The 26172-nt window shown below is 39.6% G+C and overlaps 1 protein-coding gene across 1 annotated transcript in view; it reads right to left on the bottom strand.

The window, feature by feature from the left end:
* SYNE2 (spectrin repeat containing nuclear envelope protein 2) overlaps positions 1-26172 on the bottom strand; it is a 174981-nt gene that overhangs the window by 26838 nt on the left and 121971 nt on the right. The window contains exons 82-100 of the mRNA XM_053475442.1: positions 17997-18179; positions 17674-17820; positions 17128-17304; positions 16116-16271; positions 13967-14332; positions 13639-13809; positions 13279-13412; positions 12436-12640; positions 8888-9067; positions 8345-8479; positions 7757-7911; positions 6219-6366; positions 5680-5774; positions 5166-5400; positions 4757-4951; positions 3006-3131; positions 2047-2202; positions 992-1150; positions 198-364 (exon numbers count right to left, since the gene is read on the bottom strand). Of these exons, the coding sequence (XP_053331417.1) occupies positions 198-364; positions 992-1150; positions 2047-2202; positions 3006-3131; positions 4757-4951; positions 5166-5400; positions 5680-5774; positions 6219-6366; positions 7757-7911; positions 8345-8479; positions 8888-9067; positions 12436-12640; positions 13279-13412; positions 13639-13809; positions 13967-14332; positions 16116-16271; positions 17128-17304; positions 17674-17820; positions 17997-18179 (3290 nt within the window). The remainder of the gene's footprint in view (positions 1-197; positions 365-991; positions 1151-2046; positions 2203-3005; positions 3132-4756; positions 4952-5165; positions 5401-5679; positions 5775-6218; positions 6367-7756; positions 7912-8344; positions 8480-8887; positions 9068-12435; positions 12641-13278; positions 13413-13638; positions 13810-13966; positions 14333-16115; positions 16272-17127; positions 17305-17673; positions 17821-17996; positions 18180-26172) is intronic.

The following is a 26172-nucleotide window of genomic DNA, read 5'->3' as shown; positions in this document are numbered from 1 at the left end:
CGTATTCCTCGCAGGAAACCGAAAAGCTTGTGAATGCTCAAGACAAAAACAGATTTATAATCAAATAAAATAACCGACCTAGCATACAAAAAAAAAAATAAACAATTAACAGGCGTCTCTATAAAACATCATTTAAAGGCTGCCGTGTTATGAAGTTCCAGACGCCGACCGGCGAAGGTGGTTTTTTGTCTCCTTACCGCGAGCCAATGATGTCAAACAGGTGCTGCCAGCGGTCGTTGATCTTGTGGAGTTTGTTGTCGATGGCGGCGGCCCGGGCCTTGCTGCTGGCGATGATCAGCTGGTCCCCGATTTGTTTGAGATGATGTTTGTTTTTGCTGAAGAGGTTAATTTCCTCCATGCAGTCCTGACAAACAGCAAAAAGGAACATACATGTCAAAACGATCACTTTCTTAAAAAAAAAATACAACCCCTCCCCCAAAAAAACACAAAATCACTAATTTAGGCAATTGCCTAAAGGAAAATTTTTGTATATATATATATATAGAAAAAACCCCATACATGGCATGTTAAAACTAAAAAAAATATATCGTTGGCCCACCTTTAGAAAAAAAACGCTAAAAAGGATTTCGAGGAGATCCAACATTCCAGAACTGATCTCAACGGAACTCGGGGTGCGCCAGAGACCACGGTGGATTCAAGAAAAGTCTAAATATCTGGCCTATAATGGGTTAATAGTCATCATTCCGCCCGAGTTCTAAGGGAATAATGCGGGAAACGTCTTTACAGGAAGACAGCCGTAACGAGACAGGAAGCAGATCCCGAGGATCCACTCCGCGATTCTATTTGACCTCGGCGGTCTCCCCAACGACTCCCTCAAATGTTACCATTCCGTCACAATGTAACTACCGTCATATCACAACAAGATGAGATACTGGGGGCCGTTGCTATGGATATAAAGCTGGCCCCGGACACGTGGAGTCGAGCTGCTGTCTCGTAGGCGTCACACACATGAAACATGCGCTCCCCGTACCTTCTGCAGCTTCTCGATCATCTCCTCGGTGTTCAGATCGGCGGTTTGCAGGGCTTTGGTCTCCATTTGGGTCAGCCAATCGCACAGCTCCTTGTTCTTCTCGTTGAACAAGTTCCAGGCGTTGAGCCGGTCCTCTATCTCCTGCCTCCGCATGGAGACCTGCACACGGAGGAAGAGGGAGACCTCATCATTCTCCATGTCAATCGGCATTCGGTTCAAGATCAAATATGGAGAATTGCTGGGTTTAAAGCAGACCCCAGGACCATTCACCAACAAGAATTATAATCTTTGGACTCAAGCTCCGGGGTAATAGTGAGGTTTGTGGATAAGCTCACCTGTGCTCAAGTAGAAATGTTTCTCAAGCCATTGCTGTCAGAGACAACCGTGCCTGACAGATTTACAGGACACTCGGTAATCATGTAGAAAGGGGAGGATTTTAAGACTGACCCCATAGCACAGGGACCCCGCAAACCACTGAGCTGCCAAGTCACATAGGGGCGTTCACCTGTGTTAAAGCAGCCACATCCTTGAAACGCTACCTTAAATTACTAATATTTCATGCTGGACTTGGTTTGCGTTGTTCACCCGTAACAGTAAACGGAAGCAAACGTCAAGTATAGAGAAGAAACAACAATATGTTCATGTTTTAAACAAAAATATACAAAAAAAGTGATTTTTTTTTAATGCAATGCCTGTACCCAGCGAAATCATTAGGCGTTAATCCTCAAAACAAAATATAAACAAAAATTAAACAAATAAAAACAAAATATATAAACATTTTATTTCACGGTGATAAAGTGTTTCTAAAGCGGATAAAAACCTCGGATAAACAGAGTCTTTAAACTATAGGAAGTTCCACAACATTCCATTTCCACTTCCTGCTCTCACAAGGGGTTAACGGTGCGATACAATGTAACAAAACCAGCCCAAACCGTTACAAGTAACAGCGCAGGTAACACTGTGTCCCCTCCACACTCTCCCAGCAAAGTCAGCAGTCACAGGCGGTCTCGCTCACTCTCACTCTCACGCTCACGCTCACTCTCGCGCACACTCACCCTGAGACACAGCTCGTCCCATTGCCGGTGCAGAACCTCCACTTGCTTGTGCAGAAGCAGCCCGTCCTCGGTGATAATATACTGGGATAGCTCCGTCTTCATGTTATCGAGCTCCCTCAAACTCTCGTTCCACTCATTGAGCGCTTCCTCCAGCTCCTGCATTGAAACACAGAGGTCAGTCCTCCCAGCTTAGCTCTGCAAACCAGTTTAATCTTCTGATTGGACGGTGGGGGGAGGGGAGGTTAGGAAGGGGGGGGGCTGGGTGTTTACATATGTACACGAGCTGGAAGGATAATGGTGGGACAATACTTTGATTTCCCGGTGGGCCGCCAGTAAGGCCAGTAACTGGGAGAACAGAGACCAGTAGAAACGGAATGGTGGCCGGCCGTGCGTCTGAAATGCGGATCTGTGCCCCCCCGGGATCGGAAAACTAAACTTTACATACAATGCCTGCCCGGCATAACCTGCCTGTTAGACAAACAAGGGTTAACGCTTACAAAGGAAGGCTTCTGGAGACACAGGGACAGGATGCAACTTTCAGGTTATAAAACTCTCATCACCCTCAGGCAGCAAGGGGGTGGTTAAGAGGTATGGGAGAGACAGCCATGCAACAGCTGATGGAGAGTTTAGGGGCAAGGGTTTTTTTAATGGCTTAATTTGGTAGGGGCATGGATCTTCCTTCCATCAGATGTGGTATATGTAAATGCAGTAGGAGAATTAACACTCAAAGGGACCTTTAATGTCCTTTACAATCTGGGGAATTCGGATCGCTGTCTTGCTTTTTGGCACATCTGGATTTCAGTGAGCGTACCCCTGCATAACATAGATTGTGAGCCTGCGAGCCAAGCCCTGGTTACCTAATGTATCAGTTTATCTTAGTCTGTCAGTTTAAATGTAGGGACTGTAAGAATCGCTGCAGGAATCATTGGTGCTATATAAATAAAAGATAATAATAATACCTTAGTGGGATCTCTTAGCTTCAGTAGCTCCTCGTGGAGTATGGGGAGAGGCTCATCCACTCGCGCTTTAAGCTCATGCAGAACCTTCCTCCTGCCTTCGATCCGACTCTCAAAGTCATTCCTCTTCTTTACAGCAACAACATAAAGAAAAAACATTAAAAACACAACGAAGGAAATCCCATACAGCATTTATCTATCCTCATACATTCTAATAATATATTCTAATAATATATAACACATTCTAATAATATATAATATATTCTAATAATATATAACACATTCTAATAATATATTCTAATAATATATAACACATTCTAATAATATATAATATATTCTAATAATATATAACGCATTCTAATAATATATTCTAATAATATATAACGCATTCTAATAATATATAATATATTCTAATAATATATAACACATTCTAATAATATATAACGCATTCTAATAATATATAACGCATTCTAATAATATATAACACATTCTAATAATATATTCTAATAATATATAACACATTCTAATAATATATTCTAATAATATATAATATTCTAATAATATATAACACATTCTAATAATATATTCTAATAATATATAACGCATTCTAATAATAAATATATAACGCATTCTAATAATATATAATATATACTAATAATATATAACGCATTCTAATAATATATAATATATTCTAATAATATATAACACATTCTAATAATATATAACGCATTCTAATAATATATAACGCATTCTAATAATATATAACACATTCTAATAATATATTCTAATAATATATAACACATTCTAATAATATATTCTAATAATATATAATATTCTAATAATATATAACACATTCTAATAATATATTCTAATAATATATAACGCATTCTAATAATAAATATATAACGCATTCTAATAATATATAATATATACTAATAATATATAACACATTCTAATAATATATTCTAATAATATATAATATTCTAATAATATATAACACATTCTAATAATATATAATATATTCTAATAATATAGTCTAATAATATATATTTTATGATTTTTAACGGAATATCTTCATAGGCGTACAGAGGCCCTTTATCACTCCCATCACTCCTGTGTTCCAATGGCCCTTTATCACTCCCATCACTCCTGGGTTCCAATGGCCCTTTATCACTCCCATCACTCCTGGGTTCCAATGGCCCTTTATCACTCCCATCACTCCTGTGTTCCAATGACCCTTTATCACTCCCATCACTCCTGTGTTCCAATGGCCCTTTATCACTCCCATCACTCCTGTGTTCCAATGGCCCTTTATCACTCCCATCACTCCTGGGTTCCAATGGCCCTTTATCACTCCCATCACTCCTATGTTCCAATGGTCCTTTATCACTCCCATCACTCCCATGTTTCAATGGCCCTTTATCACTCCCATCACTCCTGTGTTCCAATGGCCCTTTATCACTCCCATCACTCCCATGTTCCAATGGCCCTTTATCACTCCCATCACTCCCATGTTCCAATGGCCCTCTTATCACTCCCATCACTCCTGTGTTCCAATGGCCCTTTATCACTCCCATCACTCCCATGTTCCAATGGCCCTTTATCACTCCCATCACTCCCATGTTCCAATGGCCCTTTACCACTCCCATCACTCCTGTGTTCCAATGGCCCTTTATCACTCCCATGGAAAGCATTTCATGGGAATTTCCATTATTTTTATTTTTGTGGTATTTCTGCTCCTCGGCTGTATTTACCTGGACAGCGGTATTAAGTTGGGTCAGTGCCGCCTGCAGCCGCGACTCGGTGGTCTCCCACTCTTTCTGAAGTTCCCCCACATCGCGGCTCAGTGTTGCGCTTGTTTCTGGCTCTGCTATCGCCTGCAGGTCTTTGCCGGCATCCAAAGTCTTTAAGAAAACTGAACGCCACCTGCAGAGCTGCCGTTCCTTATCCTGAGTAAAAAAAAAATAATAAAAAAATAGAAATTCCTTTTTTTTTTTTTTTTTTTTTTTTAATTATACAACACAAATATTAACATGGAAAAATCATTTCGCTTATTTCCTAACAAACAGAAAATTTGACACGTTAAATAATCAACATAAAAAAAATCATAAATAATAATAAATAAATAATAAAAAATATATATTTTTTTTTTTACAATTTTACCTTAAAGTCATATTTGAGTTTTTCCGTTTGGAGATAACTTTGGCTTTTCTCGGTCTCTAAGCTGGCCAAAGCGTCTTGGATTCCCAGCAGAAGCTTCTCGGTTCTTCTCTTCGATCGGTCGAAATTCCGCCACTGTTTCAGAAGAGCTCTGACCTCCCTCTCTCTTTCCCGGACCAGCCGGATGACGCTGGTCCACTTCTCCCTCAAAACCGTCAGCTTCAAAATAAACTCATTCCTGTAGAACACAAAAAAATTGTTTATTTTTTTTAAAAAGTAAATATTTATGTTTTTGATTTTTACTGCAAAGTGGATATATGTATAAATAATAATAATAAATAATTATATCTATAATATAATAATAAAATATTATATTATTAAAGGTTTCATGGATCATGGGTAATGCTGTATTAGTCCGTAAGTATTTAGTTGATGTACATCATTTTTGGAGACCTCGTTGGTCTCTTTTTCAGATGGTATGAGTTGATATATTTTTCAATGTCTAGGTGAATTTTACCTGTTCTTCTCCAGTCCTTTCTCCAAAAGAGATGAAGCTTTTGAAATGAAAGACGGCAATATGTGTTCGTTTATGGCTATCTCGGCCAGAAGCCTCTGCAAAGACAAACCCAAGTCCAGCGTTAATACGGAGTCTATAGAAATGTTACATACAGTGAGAAGTTTACAGAACAAACGGGACAAAATACACAGAAAAAGGGATTTCTGGAGTAGAAATGCACAACAAATGATTCTATATAAAAAAAGATCTCTCCAAAATTAACTTTGCCTGTAAATTGTCAGTTCTGCAACATAAGTCTGAATAACCCCATAACATGTATTAACATATACACATATATACACTGCCCTTCATATATACACACAGTATAAATGTATATACATATATATACACACACACAGTATAAATGTATATATATATATATATACACACACACACAGTATAAATGTATGTATATATATATATATATATATATATATATATATACACACACAGACAGTATAAATGTATATATATATGACTGTATGTACAGTCCGCAGTACCTCGTAAGCCTCGTGCTGCGTCTTTAAGGTTTCGTAGGTCCCAGCGATGCCGCAAGTGAGACAATTCTCCATTTTTTCCAGCGACTCCATCCAGGTTTCATAGTTTTGAAGAAAGTTATTGTTTTCCAGCTGAATCATGCGTTGTTCTCTGCAGTAAAATAAAAATGTTTGGGGGTGATTCTGGTTATTCTGCATGCATATGAATTTAAACCCAAGGTGCCGCTGCCAGCGATACGATAAAGCGGTACACTAGCCTATAAGGAGTGTTAAAGGGACACGTCAGCCATTATATGCACCGTCATTTCTGGGACTCTCTGGGCCACATTGAGGGACTCTCAATCCCCCCCCCCACTTGCCCTTTTTAATTGTCCCCCAGCTATTGGCTACTGTTCCAGGGAGAGTCAAATGATTGCCCCCCCACGTGCAATCGCAGACTTTAATAGGAGAGTCTTCCTGCGACTGCTTCACGTAGCCAATCAGAGGCACAAAACACTGCACTGCAGCTCTGGAGCTGCAGCTTCTCCATAAGTTAAGTACTTTATTGTAAAGAAGGCATATTCATAGGGTCATTTCATATGAATCCTTGCTTGGATGAGGCTGCCTAGGACATTAAACTGTCCCTTTAACAGACAACAAGTTACATTGGTGCAATTCAAAAGGGAGCCCATAAGACCTGCCCCCACCTAGGGACTGCAGGGGGTTATGTTATACCCCTGCCTGTCAGTCAACGCCTGGATCACGACACCCCACACCAGACACAATTTAGAATGAATCGAGTAGGAGCTCTAGCCCAGTCCCCCCGAGTACTCAGAATGTAACTTATTGTCAAAAGATACAAAGTTTACAATATCAGTATTTGTTTGGAAGTAGATATTAAGTATCCATTGAAACTGCAGGATCTGAAGGAGTTTACAGGATCCCGGGTAATAAAAGATCCCCCTCCGGAGTGCAGGCGAGCGGAGACCAAAGTGCTTCAGGCAATTTTGCCGATTGAAATAAAAGTGCCAAGAAGCTTCTAAGAAAGACCTTTTTACTGATGTATAACAAACACATAAAAAAGGGTTTCAAGACGCTCAGATATCTGTGAATATCAGTCAGTAGTACATCGAAGGATGGAAACAAAATGCATAGGTTGTTAAAACTCATGTATTTAGTAACTGTTTGTTTATATATATATATATATATTCATATTTTTTATATATCTATATAAATAAACCCCTAGAATAATCCAATGCATGCCATCTGCATAATCATGCTGGACCATCATTCTAGAGGTTCGTCAAGGGGAACAAATTGATTAATTAGAAGTGCCTATGCATTGTGCAATTGTTTTGCAGATATTTGGGCTATGGAAGCTAAAGAGGGATAAAGAGCTTTATGTAATTAATGTCCCGCCCCCGAGGTTCTCTTCCTTCTCCTCACCCCTACTTTTATTGGTCAGCTCCTTTCACATTTAAAGGCACCACAAACATATTTTTTCCAATTCCATGATTATACTAGAGAGGAAAGATGGTGTTTTTGGGTATATGGAGTCTGACCTGCAGTGCTCCAGGGCGGCTGCTGCCGTTTTGGACCATGCGCGATTTAGGTTTTGGACTTCTCTCAAACAGCGGTCATCCAGCGGGAGTGCGAAGCTCTCCTCGTTTAACCGCTCGATGTCAGCCGACATTTCACTGACTCCCAACAGATGCTGCTGCGTGAAAAATATATATATGACATTTCTTAAAAAAACAAAACATTAACGCAGTTATAATACTTTATCAACAGACTCAGGGTGAGTGTGCAAGTTCGCAACACTTTTACCCCATTCTCGGATTTTTGGGGTGAATGGGCAGATTCTCAGGGTCCCACAGCCTGGAGCTGACTTCTTCATATCTTATTCTGATTAAATGATGCTTTTCTTCCTGCTATATAAACAGCTGGAATCCCTGCTTGAATACAGGTGAATCCATGCAGAATATCTTCATTTGCTGACAAGTCACAGACCATTGTTGGAACCATTTGGTTGCCATCATTAGCCAATATTATTGGTACTTTAGCTCACCTCTGTCTTATATACTGAGAAATACTACACTAGTATACCAGTGATATATTATGTCGCCAAAGCAGATAAAACACCCGCTCACCTTTATTAAATCAGATTTCTCCTCCGTTTCTTTCCCAGACCTGGCGATTTGGTCAACGGCTTCAGCAGATGCCCCGACACGAGTCTGAAGAGCTTCCAAATCCCCCTTAAAGGCGTCAACGTCGCTCTTCATTAACTAAATGCATGTTTATTACAAAAGAATGGAAAGTAACATTTTATACGCTTAGAATGTAAGCTCTGTGGGGCAGGGACCTCTTTTCCTAATGCATTTATACCTATTATACCTCGACCCATTTGTCATGCCCATAATTACTCAATTTCATTGGCCAGAGGCTTGACCAATGAAATGCTTGCTTTTCTTTGACATGAGACAGGATGTATTACATATAGAATGTGACTCCTGACACTGATACATTGTAGCCCCGACGTGTGAGTCTGAGCCAGTCCCTGGACTGGAGGGTATATTCTGATGGGTGTTAAAGCTCCCATTTGCCCGGGGCAGTTGCCAAACAGCGATAGTTGTTGCCCATGCTTTATAAACCCAAGTCTGGGGCATTATATTTAAAACGTGCTCCTGAAATACCGTCAGTTCTGCTGCTTTTGAAGAAACTTTTCTTTCCAAACGGTTGGTTCTACGCGATGCGTCTTCTTTCTCCGCCAGCGTTGTGTCTGCTGCCGCCGGGTTCCGCTTTATTACCGCGTCTGCCAGCTCAGAAATATGTTCTGCGTTTTTCTGGAGCTCCCGGAGACTCTGCTTCAGCTCCTGAAAGAACAGAAAGATTCAGTGATTATTCACTTTCTGGACTGCCGAGTATTGGCCAATAAACATATCACACTCATTGAGTCATTACAGGTCGGGGGTGGGCTGGCCTGGGGGGCAATCGCCCACCAGACCACTGAAGAACTCTTGAAAAAGGACCAGTCTCACTTGGACCGGTCCACTCGCGAACGCCGAAACATGGTAACATCACTCCGCTCAAACACAGTGTGCGAGAATGAAGCCTCCGGGAAGGTAAAGGGGCTTAGGGATGGAGAGAGTGAGATGATGGAGTGAGTGAGGGATGGAGTGAGTGAGGGATGGAGAGAGTGAGATGGTGAAGGAGTGAGAGAAAGGTTCAGGGAGTGAGTGAGGGATGGAGAGAGTGAGATGATGAAGGAGCGAGAGAAAGGTTCAGGGAGTGAGTGAGGGATGGAGAGAGTGAGATGATGAAGGAGTGAGTGAAAGGTTTAGGGAGTGAGTGAGGGTTGAGAGTGAGATGATGAAGGAGTGAGAGAAAGGTTTAGGGAGGGATGGAGAGAGTGAGATGATGGAGTGAGAGAAAGGTTCAGGGAGTGAGTGAGGGAGGGAGAGAGAGGTGATGAAGGAGTGAGAGAAAAGTTTAGGGAGTGAGTGAGTGAGTGAGTGAGGGAGGGAGGGAGGGAGGGAGGGAGGGAGGGAGGGAGAGAGTGAGATGATGAAGGAGTGAGATAAAGGTTCAGGGAGTGAGTGAGGGAGGGAGAGAGTGAGATAATGGAGTGAGAGAAAGGTTCAGGGAGTGAGGAAGGGAGGGAGAGAGTGAGATGATAAAGGAGTGAGAGAAAGGTTCAGGGAGTGAGTGAGGGAATGAGAGAGAGATGATGAGGGAGTCAGAGAGGGAGTGAGTATGTGTACACACTGTATATGTTATAGTTAATGTGCATGTGATTAGTGTGTTTGTGTGTGTAAGAGAGAGTGTGAGCGTGTCTGCTGGCACGAGTATGTGTAAGTGTGTGTGTTAGAATGAGCGTGTAAATGTATGTTTGAATGTGTGTAGTTATGTTTTTAAATTATTTTAAAGTCAATTTCATCTTAGAATCTAGGAAAATTAGGGATTTTTGTTTTGCAAGAAGGTTCCAGGAGCTTTGTGAAAGAGCTGACATTGTCCAAAATATTAACCCTTTATCGCCCCATCATTGTGTATCTAGGCATGTTACCACGGCTCTTCTAATTGTTGTTTTGTAGGCCGTCACTTGTCAGGGTCCTTGAATTCAAGGAGGGAATTTAACTCTTACAAACTTGGGGAAGTCAAGTAAATCCGGAGCGTTCTCTCGGCTCAACAAAGGGTTAAAAAAAAATCTAGAACGTCCTGTGTAAATGAAATTTGTTTCCATCGCCTTGGTCCCCAGAGACAGAAGAGCCGGGAGCTTTCAAGTCATTAGACGGAGAAATGAGGAGAGAGGGGGCACACAGCCCATTACGGAGTCCTCGCTCCTGAAATAACTCCGGTAAAGCGAGTGGACGTGACTTTGGGCGGAAATTCTGACACCTCTCACCAATTCACTACAAACACTCCAAGGAAATGCACTTTAGAGTGATACGAGACAGAGAGAGAGAGCGAGAGGTTATATTATTTCTCACACACAGCGCTCCTTCCGCGTGGGGTCGGACGGACAGGTCGTACACATCGCGTAGCTTTTAGTGCAATTGTAACAAAGTAACAACAACGCGAGTACAATCATACATCATTAACACAATGTGACCCTTCACACCTGCATGTTATGAAACCTATTATGATTTGGGTATTTTGGGCACTCCTCTAATGCTCCTCCCATTTCGTCCATTAACCTTAACCTTGACCTTCGTCCATTAACCTTCCTCCATTAAATGACTTAATAAAACTTATATATCTGTCAATAATAAATGTCAATAATATTTAGTGAATAGCTTAAATGCCGTAGGGGATTGTAAAACACTAATGCCACATTTTGGCTGTTTCTTCGTCCCTTCAACCCTACCGTTCAAAAGTTTGGGGTCACTGAATCGGATCAGACGGGGTTAATGTTGTAAATGGCTATTGTAGCCACAAACGGCTGGTTTTTAATGGAATCTCTTCCACTCCCATCACTCCTGTCACTCCCATCACTCCTGTCACTCCCATCACTCCTGTGTTCCAATGGCCCTTTATCACTCCCATCACTCCTGTGTCCCAATGGCTCTTTATCACTCCCATTACTCCTGTGTCCCAATGGCTCTTTATCACTCCCATCACTCCTGGGTTCCAATGGCCCTTTATCACTCCCATCACTCCTGTGTTCCAATGGCCCTTTATCACTCCCATCACTCCTGTGTTCCAATGGCCCTTTATCACTCCCATCACTCCTGTGTTCCAATGGCACGTTGCGTTCGCTGATCCAAGTTGAAGTTTAAAAGGATAATTGATGGTTAGAAAACCCTTTTGCAATTACGTTACAGCCAGAAATTTCCTCGGTTTCCATCCTCGGTGACCCCAAACTTCTGAATTATAGTCTATATATACTGTATATATATATATATATTTTTTTTCATTGAAATAAAAGGGAAAAATCTAAAAATTAGACCGCACCGAAGCTTCTTTTGACATTAAAAGCGTCTACAGCAGCTGTGAAGATAAAGCGTTTCTTGTGACGGGGGAATGGCGAGGAACGCGGCGGTGAGACATCTGGGCTCTACATCTGGAGTTTAATTCCCGCATCCAGTGAGGAGGAGGAAAGATTACCGAATTATGGAAAACGACCGTCTGAGACAAAAAAACGAGGTAGAGCTGATGTGCCAGCTGCCGGACAGATTAGACGTTATAAGCAGGTGGCTAGACTGTGTGACGGGAGGGAGGGGTAGATGTGAAGAAAGGGGGAATCTACGTGTGATGTTCGGTGATCGTCCGTATCGACGGCTTTGTTCCGGAATTCTGGCAATAAATGGGTTTAGCGCAACGCTTCTTCTGTGTTTCCAAAAATGTGGAGTTTTTTTTTTTTTTTTTTTTTTTTAACAGAAATTGCAGTTATTAGACTTTCGGACAAAGAATTTGGTTTCCTGCCCTTTCGGTTGGGATGAAATTCGGGGCATTTCTATCCAGAGAAGATTCTCTGATAAAGTTGAACTCTTGCTCCTGATGAAGCCGGATGTCCGCGGAACGCGTTGGGGGCCTCACACTTTATCAGAGAATCTTCTTTATATTCAATATAAAAACGATATAAATGAATGACGACATAAAGCGCTCCGAGCTGTGATACTGTGACCTCATACAAGGATCGGGGAGAGCTTCTCCTGGGTAGCAGCTGAGCGTCGGGTATGGACTGATTTATTATTTATGATGAAAAAGACCCAGAATAATGATATAAGGAAAGTAAACTCACACTCAGATCCCGAATCCTCCGCTCCAGCGAGTCCGCGGGTCGGTCCTCTGAGATGTTGGCGTTTAAAACGAGCTCCCATTTCTCCTCCAGTTCTCCCAGCCTCGTTGAATGGGCCGCTAGAGCCCCGCTGTACGCCTCCCACGGCCGCAGTAAGGACTCAGCGGTCTCTATCTGGAGGAGGAGATCCCGATTTGCTGCGGCCCACCTGTCAATGCGATCAACGCTGAAGGTCAGCAAACACAATGCGAATATTCCAGACAATGACCAAACCGTGACCAGTGACAAAGGAGCGGGCTGGACGGGCGAAACGCGGCGGGGAAAGGTTCCTTTAACTAAACCATATATATATTTTAACCCTTAAATAACACCCAGTTACTAATAGTGTAAATACAGGATATATACGGCATGGAATGTTTTTTATGTGAACACAGACCCTGCATGGGAGTTTTTTCTGCGTTTAGGTGATGATCTTTTTTTTATTGTTCAAAAACCTATTATTAAAGAAAACGACCCCAAAATGATCACTACAAAACGCAAAAAATACTACAAAAAAAGTTATTCTAGATTCACACAGACAGAGGTTCCTTGCATTAAAGTCAGGTGTGTGTTTTATAGAAACATAGAACCCGCCGGCAGATCGGCCCCCATCCGGCCCCCGTCTAGTCGCCCGTTCCTCCTGCTGTAAAGACTCGAACCTTAATCAGTCGTTGGTCTCGTCTTAGATTCAGGAGCCGTATGTCTATCCCATGCATGTTTAATCCCCTCAATGTATTACCCTCTACCACCTCTGCTGGGAGGCTGTTCCACTTATCTAGCACCCCTCTGTGGCCAGCAGGCGCTCACCGTGCCGAGCAGTCTCTGTGCCTCTCCTCCATGATTTCTTGGGCGGATGGGCTGCACATCGCCCTCAGACTGTCCAGAGAAGCCGTCAGATTCCTCCAGTGTTCTTCATGTTGTTCTGCTTTCTCCTGAACAAACTACGGACGACAAAAAAGAGATCGCTGTACTCTCTCCGGGAAACGTATTTATTATTATTATTATTATTATTATTATACGGCCGGATCCCAGCGCTGTGTAACGGATCGCCGCGCGATAACAGATACTTTGTACAATGATATCTTTACCCAAAGATTCCGCGCAGATTTAGATTCTAGAAATAAGCATTTTTTGCGATGGAAGAGAAGAAAGGCGAGGGAACCGTACCCGGAGACTCTTCACACGGCTCTGCAGGGCAAACAGAGACGACGCGGAACGCCGGCCTTGCTCTAGAACGTGCGACGCTCTGATAGTCATCCTGTCCACCTCTTCGAGGTTCTTCTCGTAGGTTCTCCAGAGCTGAATCACGGACGGCAGCGAGGACTTCAACTCCGCAACCTGTGAATTAGAGCAGAGGGACCGGAGGCGTTATAGAGAAGACTCCCGGGTTTATATCGTTCCGTTGAGATGGTTCCTAATCACGCCACCAGAACATGTCACAGAGCCGACTTCACAGAGTATGACATTCAGTGGGATTCGCAGGAAAAAAACACACCTGAGCGGCCAAAGAGTCCTTCTGATCCAACAAGACCAGCGCTCCACCATCAGCACCGCCATCAGCTCCACCATCAGCTCCACCATCAGCACCGCCATCAGCTCCACCATCAGCACCGCCATCAGCTCCACCATCAGCTCCACCATCAGCTCCACCATCAGCACCGCCATCAGCTCCACCATCAGCTCCACCATCAGCTCCACCATCAGCACCGCCATCAGCTCCACCATCAGCTCCACCATCAGCTCCGCCATCAGCTCCACCATCAGCTCCACCATCAGCTCCACCATCAGCACCGTCTCCGGCCGCGCCCTTCCTCAGGTTCTTGATTAAATCCGTCTTGGAGACGAGCTGCTCCTCCAACGCCTTCAAGAAAGAACACAACACCTTCAGCTACAAGCACACACACACACTACACACACACACTATACACACATACACACTATACACACACACACACATACACACACACATACACACATACACACTATACACACACACTATACACACATACACACTATACACACACACACACTATACACACATACACACTATACACACACACACACACTATACACACATACACACTATACACACATACATACACACTATACACACATACACACATATACACTATACACACATACATACACACAGATACATATACACACACATACATACACACTATACACACACATACACACATATACACTATACACACATACATACACACAGATACATATACACACACATACATACACACTATACACACACTGCCATTTAAAAGTTTGGGGTCACTCAGCTTTTTTTATGGAAAACAAGGAGATTTCTGGCTGTAACATAATTACAAAAAAAGTTTCTAACCATCATTTATCCTTTTACACTTTAATTCAATTTCTGACATTTTTAGGACCAGATTTTCTGTTTTATCTCCCCATTTCAAGTTTCTTGTAAGCAACTAAATAACATCCTCTCCACGCGTGATTAAAATCCCCGTTCTCTGTGATGCGGAGGAATAAACCGGGGTCGGAAAGGTTAGACGCCGAGAGAAATGTTTTGGGCGATTCATCCGGAATAATCTCAACAATAACATTTCTTTGACATTTTTCACCCAAACAGCAGCTCGTGTTTTTAGTAAAGAAAGACATTTAGACAAAAAGAAAGCGCAGCGCGAGGGCACTTTAGAGAATGGCGAGGCGCGGGAAACCGCTAGGACGCGGCCGGCTGACTTTTAAGCGAGACGTCGGGGCAGTAATTCCACGAGCAGAGCTTTTACAAGAAATAGAGAGAAAAAAATCCTAAAAAACATATAAAAAATCTTATTTCCTTCTGGGTGGAATGGGAGCGCTCCGACTCCAACGAAAAATAGCCGCTCTAAGAATGCACAGTTTTATGAATGTTAAAGAAATTGTACCACGGGGAGGCCTTCTTACTGATATCCATTATAAAGAGTGTCCTACTGATTTATCTATACATTATACAGGGGGTCAGCTCGCTGATTTATCTATACATTATACAGGGGCCGGTCACTGATTTATCTATACATTATACAGGGGGCCGGCTCGCTGATTTATCTATACATTATACAGGGGCCGGTCACTGATTTAACTATACATTATACAGGGGGCCGGCTCGCTGATTTATCTATACATTATACAGGGGCCGGCTCGCTGATTTATCTATACATTATACAGGGGCCGGCTCGCTGATATATCTATACATTATACAGGGGCCGGCTCGCTGATTTATCTATACATTATACAGGGGCCGGCTCGCTGATATATCTATACATTATACAGGGGCCGGCTCGCTGATTTATCTATACATTATACAGGGGGCCGGCTCGCTGATTTATCTATACATTATACAGGGGGCCGGCTCGCTGATTTATCTTTACATTATACAGGGGACCAGCTCACTGATTTACCTATACATTATAAGGGGCCGGCTCGCTGATTTAACTATACATTATACAGGGGGCCGGTCACTGATTTATCTATACATTATACAGGGTCCGGCTCGCTGATTTAACTATACATTATACAGGGGCCGGCTCGCTGATTTATCTATACATTATACAGGGGCCGGCAGTAACAGGGGGTTCCTCTTTCTTGCGGTTTTCGGTGCCGTGGCAGAACGTGGCATTTACCTCGCACTCCGCCAGCAGACTCTCAGCCGCGGGAAGACTTGACAGAAGCCGCGACTCGGTCAGCCGCTGCCTTTGGGCCGTGAACCAGTCGCTCAGTGCCTGCCTCCGGCTCTCGTCTTCGCTTACAGCTTCCAGGGTTTGCTCTAAGAAGTGAATCTGAAAAGAAAAAAAAGTAAATAAAAATAAAAATCAATCTCAGCGGGTGGGTTTCAAATTTAAAAGCTGAGCGAGGAGGACACATGAGTCTCATTCATTCGAAAACAACCCTCCAAATGGCAGGCTCCTCCTACTGCAAAATATTAACAAAAATGTACCTGGCGGCGGAAACGATAATAAAATTTATATTTGAAATTGAAATTTAGCCTAGAAATTAAATTATTTATTCAAATTAAAATTCCGCCTATGAATTCCATTATTTCTTAAAATTGAAATCTATCCTATAAATCATAGTGATATTTAAAATTAAAATGTTTAAATATTTTTAATTTAAAATTCAAATTTAAAATTAAAATCTAGCCTATCAATAAAATGAATAGCTAAAATTGAAATCCAGCCTATAAATTTAATTATTTCTTAAAATTAAAATCTAGCCTATAAATAATATTACTTCCTAAAATTGAAAATCTGCCCTTTAAATGAAATAATTCTCAAAATTGAAATCTATCCTATAAATCATAGTGATATTTAAAATTTAAATTTTTAAATATTTTTAATTTAAAATTAAAATTTAAAATTAAAATCTGGCCTATCAATAAAATGAATAGCTAAAACTGAAATCCAGCCTATAAATGTAATTATTTCTTAAAATTAAAATCTAACCTATAAATAATATTACTTCTTAAAATTGAAAATCTATCTAATAAATAACATTAAAATTTAAAATTGAAATTTGCCCTTTAAATGAAATAATTCTCAAAATTGAAATCTATCTTATTTGCGGCATGCAGTTCCAAACTCTAGTACTGCCTAAAAATGTGCAATTTTGTTATTACCAAAACATCGAGTTTCGTACCTTCTTTTTGATGTCCCCCTTCATCTGATCCCACCGCAGGTTCATGGCGCCCAGATGTTCCGCGAACTCCGTCCGCTGGTAGCGCTTACTCTCCACGTCTCCGACGCTCACCTGGAGCAGCGACTGGTTCACGAAATCCACCACCCACTGCTTGTCCTGCGTTTTTTTCCTGAGGTCCTGGAAGAAAAGAGGAAAATTCCTGGAATTCTAGAATTTCACAGCGTTTCACCAGAAACAATGAGAAAAACGCTCTCTAGTCTTGTCTTTTCAAACAGCGAGTTTGATGGCGGCCTGACTCGAGTGTCAGAGGCTTAGATAATGCGAGGAGGTTTTACTGAGAGGGTGGTGGATAAGTGGAACAGCCTCCCAGCAGAGGTGGTAGAGGGTAATACAGTAAGGGTATTAAACATGCATGCGATAGACATACGGCTCCTGAATCTAAGACTGATTAAGGTTTGAGTCGTTACAGCAGGAGAAACGGGTGGCTAGACGGGGGCCGGATGGGGCCGATCTGCCGGTAGGTTTGATTGACGCAGCCGTCTTCACCTTATATTCCTGCAGCAGGTCTCTGATCTCCGACGCGGAATCCGGAGGGTTTATTCTTCCGTCGCTCTCTCCGCTTTCCTCCGCTTGGCTCATCCAAGTCATCAGTTCCTTAATTGCATCCCAGGAGGGCAGCTTCTCCGTCAGCAGCTGGAATACAAATTAAGACAAATTAATGACTTATTGGACAAAATGTACAAATTCGGCTTGTTTTAGGGGTAAAAAAAAAAAAAGAGAGAGGGGGGGTTACAGACACCTTAAAAAGAGACAGCCCCCCATACAGGGGAGACTCGGCGCCGGACACATAGTATCTTCCAGCTCTTTACCTGCTGCAGTCTCTCCTCCACGGCCGGCAACGCGGCCACAAGCTCCGACCACCCGTCCTCCACTTTTGCCAGCCTCAGTTTCAGCGGCGTGGCGTCAGCCTCCATCACACACAGCAGCTGGTCGGCCGCGCTCAGTACGGACGACTTCAGGGATATTTTCTTATCGACGTCGCTCGTGAATTCCTAGTAAAGAAACGAAACCTTTGAGGCTTAATCCTCCGCCCCGCTGAACGCCCGAATCCTTCCCGGATATCATTTTTAATCATGCGGTGTATTGTGACGTTTAACTGTCAAGTGATACTAAAGCGGGCAGCGATTGGTTGTAGCCGTATATGCGGAAAACAAAGACCCCAAAGGCTTTTATCCAATCAAACATTCAGAAGAAAGAACTGAACGACTGATCTGCTGCGGTTTATTTGCCTTGAATAGAGATGGATTCATGCCCAGTAAAAAAAGTCATTCAAAAATACCCATTGTACAGCGCTGCGGAATATGATGGTGCTATATAAAACAATAATAATAATAATAATAATAATAATAATAATAATCATAATAATAATAATAATAATAATAATAATGATAATAACAATAATAATAATAATAATAATAATGATAATAAACAGGAAAAAATAACAGGATTATGTGTATAATTGCTCTATATATATATATTACTTATACTACTACTACTAATACCATTGCTACTAACACCGATAATACTGCAGCTACTAGCTTTACACTAGTGTTTTTCAAATTTTTAATTTTTTGGCAAAAACTTAAGGTCCGCGGTCTAAATTTTTTCAAGTTTTCAGCGATTTCCATTATCTCCTGTTTACTTACCAGGCTTTATATACCACTACTTTTAATTGGAATTATGTTTGGGGTTCAGGTTGAATGATTTCCTAGAGGTTTTGAGTGTTTTTAAAAAAAATTATTTTTTGGCAAAAACTTAAGGTCCGCGGTCTAAATTTTTTCACCTTTTCAGCCATATCTGTTGTCCCCGGTAGCTTCCAAAGAAGGCCTTAAATATCACTCCTTTTAACTGGGATGTTATTTGGGAGAATAAAGGAATGATTTCCTAGAGGTTTTGAATGTTTTTAAAATTTTTCATTTTTTGGCAAAAACTTAAGGTCCGCGGCCTAAATTTTTTCACATTTTCAGCCATATCTGTTGTCCCCGGTAGCTTCCAAAGAAGGATTTAAATATCACTCCTTTTAACTGGGATGTTATTTGGGACAATAAAGGAATGATTTGCTAGAGGTTTTGAGTGTTTTTAAAATGTTTCATTTTTTGGCAAAAACTTAAGGTCCGCGGTCTAAATTTTTTCACCTTTTCAGCCATATCTGTTGTCCCTGGTAGCTTCCAAAGAAGGCCTTCAATACCATTCCTTTTAACTGGGATGTTATTTGGGACAATAAAGGAATGATTTGCTAGAGGTCTTGAGTGTTTTTAAAATTTTTCATTTTTTGGAAAAAATTAAGGTCCGCGGCCTAAATTTTTTCACGTTTTCAGCGATTTCCATTATCTCCTGTAGCTTACAAACCAGGCTTTATAAATCACTACTTTTAACTGGAATTATGTTTGGGGTTCAGGTTGAATGATTTCCTAGAGGTTTTGAGTGTTTTTAAAATTTTTAATTTTTTGGCAAAAACTTAAGGTCCGCGGTCTAAATTTTTTCACGTTTTCAGCGATTTCCATTATCTCCTGTAGCTTACAAACCAGGCTTTATATACCACTACTTTTAACTGGAATTATGTTTGGGGTTCAGGTTGAATGATTTCCTAGAGGTTTTGAGTGTTTTTAAAATTTTTCATTTTTTGGCAAAAACTTAAGGTCCGCGGTCTAAATTTTTTCACGTTTTCAGCGATTTCCATTATCTCCTGTAGCTTACAAACCAGGCTTTATATACCACTACTTTTAACTGGAATTATGTTTGGGGTTCAGGTTGAATGATTTCCTAGAGGTTTTGAGTGTTTTTAAAATTTTTCATTTTTTGGCAAAAACTTAAGGTCCGCGGTCTAAATTTTTTCAAGTTTTCAGCGATTTCCATTATCTCCTGTAGCTTACAAACCAGGCTTTATATACCACTACTTTTAACTGGAATTATGTTTGGGGTTCAGGTTGAATGATTTCCTAGAGGTTTTGAGTGTTTTTAAAAAAAATTATTTTTTGGCAAAAACTTAAGGTCCGCGGTCTAAATTTTTTCACCTTTTCAGCCATATCTGTTGTCCCCGGTAGCTTCCAAAGAAGGCCTTAAATATCATTCCTTTTAACTGGGATGTTATTTGGGAGAATAAAGGAATGATTTCCTAGAGGTTTTGAATGTTTTTAAAATTTTTCATTTTTTGGCAAAAACTTAAGGTCCGCGGCCTAAATTTTTTCACATTTTCAGCGATTTCCATTATCTCCTGTAGCTTACAAACCAGGCTTTATAAATCACTACTTTTAACTGGAATTATGTTTGGCGTTCAGGTTGAATGATTTCCTAGAGGTTTTGAGTGTTTTTCAAATTTTTAATTTTTTGGCAAAAACTTAAGGTCCGCGGTCTAAATTTTTTCACGTTTTCAGCGATTTCCATTATCTCCTGTAGCTTACAAACCAGGCTTTATATACCACTACTTTTAACTGGAATTATGTTTGGGGTTCAGGTTGAATGATTTCCTAGAGGTTTTGAGTGTTTTTAAAATTTTTCATTTTTTGGCAAAAACTTAAGGTCCGCGGTCTAAATTATTTCATGTTTTCAGCGATTTCCATTATCTCCTGTAGCTTACAAACCAGGCTTTATAAATCACTACTTTTAACTGGAATTATGTTTGGCGTTCAGGTTGAATGATTTCCTAGAGGTTTTGAGTGTTTTTCAAATTTTTAATTTTTTGGCAAAAACTTAAGGTCCGCGGTCTAAATTTTTTCACGTTTTCAGCGATTTCCATTATCTCCTGTAGCTTACAAACCAGGCTTTATATACCACTACTTTTAACTGGAATTATGTTTGGGGTTCAGGTTGAATGATTTCCTAGAGGTTTTGAGTGTTTTTAAAATTTTTCATTTTTTGGCAAAAACTTAAGGTCCGCGGTCTAAATTATTTCATGTTTTCAGCTTTTTACATTATCTCCTGTAGCTTACAAACCAGGCTTTATATACCACTACTTTTAACTGGAATTATGTTTGGGGTTCAGGTTGAATGATTTCCTAGAGGTTTTGAGTGTTTTTAAAAAAAATTATTTTTTGGCAAAAACTTAAGGTCCGCGGTCTAAATTTTTTCACCTTTTCAGCCATATCTGTTGTCCCCGGTAGCTTCCAAAGAAGGCCTTAAATATCACTCCTTTTAACTGGGATGTTATTTGGGAGAATAAAGGAATGATTTCCTAGAGGTTTTGAGTGTTTTTAAAATTTTTCATTTTTTGGCAAAAACTTAAGGTCCGTGGCCTAAATTTTTTCACATTTTCAGCCATATCTGTTGTCCCCTGTAGCTTCCAAAGAAGGATTTAAATATCACTCCTTTTAACTGGGATGTTATTTGGGACAATAAAGGAATGATTTCCTAGAGGTTTTGAGTGTTTTTAAAATTTTTTATTTTTTGGCAAAAACTTAAGGTCCGCGGTCAAATTTTTTTCACCTTTTCAGCCATATCTGTTGTCCCCTGTAGCTTCCAAAGAAGGCCTTGAATACCATTCCTTTTAACTGGGATGTTATTTGGGACAATAAAGGAATGATTTGCTAGAGGTTTTGAGTGTTTTTAAAATTTTTCATTTTTTGGCAAAAACTTAAGGTCCGCGGTCTAAATTTTTTCACGTTTTCAGCGATTTCCATTATCTCCTGTAGCTTACAAACCAGGCTTTATATACCACTACATTTAATTGGAATTATGTCTGGGGTTCAGGTTGAATGATTTCCTAGAGGTTTTGAGTGTTTTTAAAATTTTTCATTTTTTGGCAAAAACTTAAGGTCCGCGGTCTAAATTTTTTCATGTTTTCAGCGATTTCCATTATCTCCTGTAGCTTACAAACCAGGCTTTATAAATCATTACTTTTAACTGGAATTATGTTTGGGGTTCAGGTTGAATGATTTCCTAGAGGTTTTGAGTGTTTTTAAAATTTTTCATTTTTTGGCAAAAACTTAAGGTCCGCGGTCAAAATTTTTTCACCTTTTCAGCCATATCTGTTGTCCCCGGTAGCTTCCAAGGAAGGCCTTCAATACCATTCCTTTTAACTGGGATGTTATTTGGGACAATAAAGGAATGATTTGCTAGAGGTTTTGAGTGTTTTTAAAATTTTTCATTTTTTGGCAAAAACTTAAGGTCTGCGGTCTAAATTTTTTCATATTTTCAGCGATTTCCATTATCTCCTGTAGCTTACAAACCAGGCTTTATAAATCACTACTTTTAACTGGAATTATGTTTGGGTTTCAGGTTGAATGATTTCCTAGAGGTTTTGAGTGTTTTTAAAATTTTTCATTTTTTGGCAAAAACTTAAGGTCCGCGGTCTAAATTTTTTCATGTTTTCAGCGATTTCCATTATCTCCTGTAGCTTACAAACCAGGCTTTATAAATCACTACTCTTAACTGGAATTATGTTTGGGGTTCAGGTTGAATGATTTCCTAGAGGTTTTGAGTGTTTTTAAAATTTTTCATTTTTTGGCAAAAACTTAAGGTCCGCGGTCTAAATTTTTTCACGTTTTCAGCTTTTTACATTATCTCCTGTAGCTTACATACCAGGCTTTATATACCACTACATTTAATTGGAATTATGTCTGGGGTTCAGGTTGAATGATTTCCTAGAGGTTTTGAGTGTTTTTAAAATTTTTCATTTTTTGGCAAAAACTTAAGGTCCGCGGTCTAAATTTTTTCACCTTTTCAGCCATATCTGTTGTCCCCGGTAGCTTCCAAAGAAGGCCTTCAATACCATTCCTTTTAACTGGGATGTTATTTGGGACAATAAAGGAATGATTTGCTAGAGGTTTTGAATGTTTTTAAAATTTTTCATTTTTTGGCAAAAACTTAAGGTCCGCGGCCTAAATTTTTTCACATTTTCAGCCATATCTGTTGTCCCCGGTAGCTTCCAAAGAAGGATTTAAATATCACTCCTTTTAACTGGGATGTTATTTGGGACAATAAAGGAATGATTTGCTAGAGGTTTTGAGTGTTTTTAAAATGTTTCATTTTTTGGCAAAAACTTAAGGTCCGAGGTCTAAATTTTTTCAAGTTTTCAGCGATTTCCATTATCTCCTGTAGCTTACAAACCAGGCTTTATAAATCATTACTTTTAACTGGAATTATGTTTGGGGTTCAGGTTGAATGATTTCCTAGAGGTTTTGAGTGTTTTTCAAATTTTTAATTTTTTGGCAAAAACTTAAGGTCCGCGGTCTAAATTTTTTCACGTTTTCAGCGATTTCCATTATCTCCTGTAGCTTACAAACCAGGCTTTATATACCACTACTTTTAACTGGAATTATGTTTGGGGTTCAGGTTGAATGATTTCCTAGAGGTTTTGAGTGTTTTTAAAATTTTTCATTTTTTGGCAAAAACTTAAGGTCCGCGGTCTAAATTTTTTCACGTTTTCAGCGATTTCCATTATCTCCTGTAGCTTACAAACCAGGCTTTATATACCACTACTTTTAACTGGAATTATGTTTGGGGTTCAGGTTGAATGATTTCCTAGAGGTTTTGAGTGTTTTTAAAATTTTTCATTTTTTGGCAAAAACTTAAGGTCCGCGGTCTAAATTATTTCATGTTTTCAGCTTTTTACATTATCTCCTGTAGCTTACAAACCAGGCTTTATATACCACTATATTTAATTGGAATTATGTTTGGGGTTCAGGTTGAATGATTTCCTAGAGGTTTTGAGTGTTTTTAAAAAAAATTATTTTTTGGCAAAAACTTAAGGTCCGCGGTCTAAATTTTTTCACCTTTTCAGCCATATCTGTTGTCCCCGGTAGCTTCCAAAGAAGGCCTTAAATATCACTCCTTTTAACTGGGATGTTATTTGGGAGAATAAAGGAATGATTTCCTAGAGGTTTTGAATGTTTTTAAAATTTTTCATTTTTTGGCAAAAACATAAGGTCCGCGGCCTAAATTTTTTCACATTTTCAGCCATATCTGTTGTCCCCGGTAGCTTCCAAAGAAGGATTTAAATATCACTCCTTTTAACTGGGATGTTATTTGGGACAATAAAGGAATGATTTGCTAGAGGTTTTGAGTGTTTTTAAAATGTTTCATTTTTTGGCAAAAACTTAAGGTCCGCGGTCTAAATTTTTTCACGTTTTCAGCTTTTTACATTATCTCCTGTAGCTTACAAACCAGGCTTTATATACCACTACATTTAATTGGAATTATGTCTGGAGTTCAGGTTGAATGATTTCCTAGAGGTTTTGAGTGTTTTTAAAATTTTTCATTTTTTGGCAAAAACTTAAGGTCCGCGGTCAAATTTTTTTCACCTTTTCAGCCATATCTGTTGTCCCCTGTAGCTTCCAAAGAAGGCCTTCAATACCATTCCTTTTAACTGGGATGTTATTTGGGACAATAAAGGAATGATTTGCTAGAGGTTTTGAGTGTTTTTAAAATTTTTCATTTTTTGGCAAAAACTTAAGGTCCGCGGTCTAAATTTTTTCATATTTTCAGCGATTTCCATTATCTCCTGTAGCTTACAAACCAGGCTTTATAAATCACTACTTTTAACTGGAATTATGTTTGGGGTTCAGGTTGAATGATTTCCTAGAGGTTTTGAGTGTTTTTAAAATTTTTCATTTTTTGGCAAAAACTTAAGGTCCGCGTTCTAAATTTTTTAAAGTTTTCAGCGATTTCCATTATCTCCTGTAGCTTACAAACCAGGCTTTATATACCACTACTTTTAACTGGAATTATGTTTGGAGTTCAGGTTGAATGATTTCCTAGAGGTTTTGAGTGTTTTTAAAATTTTTCATTTTTTGGCAAAAACTTAAGGTCCGCGGTCTAAATTATTTCATGTTTTCAGCTTTTTACATTATCTCCTGTAGCTTACAAACCAGGCTTTATATACCACTACATTTAATTGGAATTATGTTTGGGGTTCAGGTTGAATGATTTCCTAGAGGTTTTGAGTGTTTTTAAAATTTTTCATTTTTTGGCAAAAACTTAAGGTCCGCGGTCTAAATTTTTTCACGTTTTCAGCTTTTTACATTATCTCCTGTAGCTTACAAACCAGGCTTTATATACCACTACATTTAATTGGAATTTTGTTTGGGGTTCAGGTTGAATGATTTCCTAGAGGTTTTGAGTGTTTTTAAAAATTTTCATTTTTTGGCAAAAACTTAAGGTCCGCGGTCAAATTTTTTTCACCTTTTCAGCCATATCTGTTGTCCCATGTAGCTTCCAAAGAAGGCCTTGAATACCATTCCTTTTAACTGGGATGTTATTTGGGACAATAAAGGAATGATTTGCTAGAGGTTTTGAGTGTTTTCAAAATTTTTCATTTTTTGGCAAAAACTTAAGGTCTGCGGTCTAAATTTTTTCATATTTTCAGCGATTTCCATTATCTCCTGTAGCTTACAAACCAGGCTTTATAAATCACTACTTTTAACTGGAATTATGTTTGGGGTTCAGGTTGAATGATTTCCTAGAGGTCTTGAGTGTTTTTAAAATTTTTCATTTTTTGGAAAAAATTAAGGTCCGCGGCCTAAATTTTTTCAAGTTTTCAGCGATTTCCATTATCTCCTGTAGCTTACAAACCAGGCTTTATATACCACTACTTTTAACTGGAATTATGTTTGGGGTTCAGGTTGAATGATTTCCTAGAGGTTTTGAGTGTTTTTCAAATTTTAAATTTTTTGGCAAAAACTTAAGGTCCGCGGTCTAAATTTTTTCAAGTTTTCAGCGATTTCCATTATCTCCTGTAGCTTACAAACCAGGCTTTATATACCACTACTTTTAACTGGAATTATGTTTGGGGTTCAGGTTGAATGATTTCCTAGAGGTTTTGAGTGTTTTTAAAATTTTTCATTTTTTGGCAAAAACTTAAGGTCCGCGGTCTAAATTTTTTCATGTTTTCAGCGATTTCCATTATCTCCTGTAGCTTACAAACCAGGCTTTATAAATCACTACTCTTAACTGGAATTATGTTTGGGGTTCAGGTTGAATGATTTCCTAGAGGTTTTGAGTGTTTTTAAAATTTTTCATTTTTTGGCAAAAACTTAAGGTCCGCGGTCT

The sequence above is a fragment of the Spea bombifrons genome, chromosome 9 (assembly GCF_027358695.1).
Source record: "Spea bombifrons isolate aSpeBom1 chromosome 9, aSpeBom1.2.pri, whole genome shotgun sequence".
Taxonomy (NCBI): Eukaryota; Metazoa; Chordata; class Amphibia; order Anura; family Pelobatidae; genus Spea; species Spea bombifrons.
Note: the sequence above shows the minus strand (reverse complement) of the source record. Positions and strands in the feature narration are given on the sequence as shown.